Source organism: Monoraphidium neglectum, assembly GCF_000611645.1.
Source record: "Monoraphidium neglectum strain SAG 48.87 unplaced genomic scaffold scaffold00021, whole genome shotgun sequence".
Lineage (NCBI taxonomy): Eukaryota > Viridiplantae > Chlorophyta > Chlorophyceae > Sphaeropleales > Selenastraceae > Monoraphidium > Monoraphidium neglectum.
In genome coordinates this window covers 51437-53899 of record NW_014013606.1, presented here as the reverse complement: position 1 = coordinate 53899, position 2463 = coordinate 51437, and the positions used below count along the sequence as shown (strand labels likewise).

Below are 2463 nucleotides of genomic sequence, written 5' to 3'. Positions count from 1 at the left end.
TGTGTGTGTGTGTGTGTGTGTGTGTGTGTGTGTGTGTGTGTGTGTGTGTGTGTGTGTGTGTGTGTGTGTAGAAATTTCTTGTGTGAGGGTGTACAAACGGGAGACGGTCTGGGTACAACGCTGTGCACCGCGAGCGGGGCTGCGGCTGGGCAAGCGCGCCTGGGCTCATACATGTTGATGCAGCTCCCAGCGTTGACCTCACACTTCACTACTCTCCCATAACGATTAGCGCCGCCTTCTCCCTCACTTGCAATCCCCTCAAGTTCCTCTCCTCACATTCCACCTCCTACTATCTGTCTCCGTCTTCGCCCACCCACCCACCCAACCACCCCCAGGCTGTCTGATGGCGGACTGGTTACGGACTTTGCGCTGCCGGGCATCGGCAGCATCGGGGGTTTCAGCGGAAGCCGCAAGGGCACGGAATTCTTCTTCTCGTTCCAGAGTGAGCCGCCGCACACCCAGCGCGACGGGCGGCGGGTGGCAGGCATAGCCCTGCTGCGCTGTGCTGCGCCTCGGTGCCTGCACCGCAGCCGATTTCCGAGGCCGGGGGGACGGGGAAGGGTGCCATTCACGTGGCAGCAAACGCACGGGTCGCTGGCTGACACACGAACCCTGCCCTGCCAACTGTCCAATGGTGTTCTGATAATTTCCCGGCATCACTTCCAACACGCCCTGCCCCGTTCACCTGTGCCTCCAGGCTTTGTGGAGCCTGGAGCCACGTACCGGGGGGATGCATCTGAGCCCGAAGCCCAGCCGGCCCTGTTCCGGGCCACCAAGCTGAGCGTGGAACATGACCCCTCAGATTATGAGGTCAAGCAGGTGGGTGGGGCAAGATGTGTACATAACCCTTGGCAGTTTGTGCGTGCGTGTGTGTGTGTGTGTTTGTGTGTGTATGTGTATGTGTGTGTGTGTTTTTGTGTTTGTGTGTGTGTGCTTGCGCTTGTGCGTGTGCGTGCGAGCGTTCGTGTCGTTTAGCGGGCATCACACAGCATTGGACGGATGGTTCACGCATTAATTCAGGGGTTGTCTGCCTTCAGCTCGCATGCTTCTGGTCGGCCCCAGCCCCATCTGGGCATGGCCCATGGGCTCCACAGCCTGGCTTAACAAATTCATCCCTCCCCTGCGCCCCACCCCTGGGCGTGCCGCGCCAGCTTTTCGCCACCAGCAAGGACGGGACCAAGGTTCCCATGTTTGTGACGCACCGCAAGGGGCTGCAGCTGGACGGCAGCAACCCCACACTGCTCTACGCCTACGGTGCGCGGGGGAAGCGGGAGAGACAGGGCGCCGCGCACGAAGCGCAGCGCAGCAGGGCTGCGCAACGCAGCTGCCAGGACTGAGTGCGCGTCGAGGGGCGAGGGAAGGAAGGTTGCTTGAGCCGTTGCTGGCGCCTTGTTTGGGAGCCCCATGTAGCAGGGCAAAGCTCAGCCCGCCGTCACCGCCTCCTGGCGCCTTCCAACGACGTTGGTCTTGATGAAGCCTGCTCAGCCCACGAGACGCACCCAACAATCACCTTCAGCACACACCGCACCTACCCATCGCGATTCTCGGGCTCCAACCCCCGCCCCCCCCCCCAGGCGGTTTCAACATTAGCCTGGAGCCCACCTTCAGCCCCTCGCGCCTCACGTGGCTCAAGGCGTATGGCGGCGTGTACGTCCAGGTGGGGCCGAGCCGGGGCCGCAACCAGCGCGCGCGTTCGTGTGTCGGTCACTGGCAGACTGAAGCACCCCGGAAAGCTTTCATGCCTAGCGGTCAGGCTTGGTATAGGATGCGGGTGTAAACAGCACAGCGTCGGCCGTTTCGCTTCTGCTGCGGAGCTCAAGCAGCGTTGCATGTGCTCTTGAGTTTCTCAGCATGCGTACTTTGGGCACACGCGCAATTTTCGTGCCCGACGACGAGTCGGCGCTGAAACACCCCATCCAAACTCATGTGACATCGCGCGGCGTCCAGGCCAACCTGCGCGGCGGAGGGGAGTACGGCGTGGAGTGGCGCGACGCAGGCAGCAAGCAGAACAAGCAGCACGTGTTCGACGATTTCCAGGTGGGGTCGGGAGAGAGTGTGAGTAGTGTGTGTCTAACGGCGTGTGTGCCGGCGCGTGTGTGTATGCACGGGCGCACCGGCGCGCGCATGCATCAGGAGCCTGTATCGGTTGAGTTGCTCTTGTATTTGGAACGGTCACCTGGAGGCGCCCGGCAAGGCTGCGGTTGTGATTGGCTGCTGGCTGCGGGCGAAAGGGAATGGGATGGTGTGGGATGTGACATGGGACTGGTTGCCCAGTGCTGCTGCTGGCAGTTGTTGGCCCGGTCTGCCCCAGGCAGTGCGACCATTGTTGTGTCCTGTTGCCGCTTTCAACCTACCCCCCGGTCCCAGCGCTGCCTATCTTGCGCCCGGGGCACGTGGGGAGCTTGCAACGCACCTCTCGCCCCTGCTCGAGCCTCCTCCGGCCCCGCCCCGACCCTCCCACCC

The 2463-nt window shown here is 62.5% G+C and overlaps 1 protein-coding gene across 1 annotated transcript in view; it reads left to right on the top strand.

Moving 5' to 3' along the window:
• MNEG_0300 (prolyl endopeptidase) overlaps positions 1 to 2255 on the top strand; it is a gene marked incomplete at both ends in the record, with an annotated part of 6875 nt that extends 4620 nt beyond the window's left edge. The window contains 6 exons of the mRNA XM_014051226.1: positions 336 to 442; positions 698 to 819; positions 1152 to 1254; positions 1575 to 1657; positions 1948 to 2037; positions 2232 to 2255. Of these exons, the coding sequence (XP_013906680.1) occupies positions 336 to 442; positions 698 to 819; positions 1152 to 1254; positions 1575 to 1657; positions 1948 to 2037; positions 2232 to 2255 (529 nt within the window). The remainder of the gene's footprint in view (positions 1 to 335; positions 443 to 697; positions 820 to 1151; positions 1255 to 1574; positions 1658 to 1947; positions 2038 to 2231) is intronic.
• Positions 2256 to 2463: the final 208 nt, after the last annotated feature.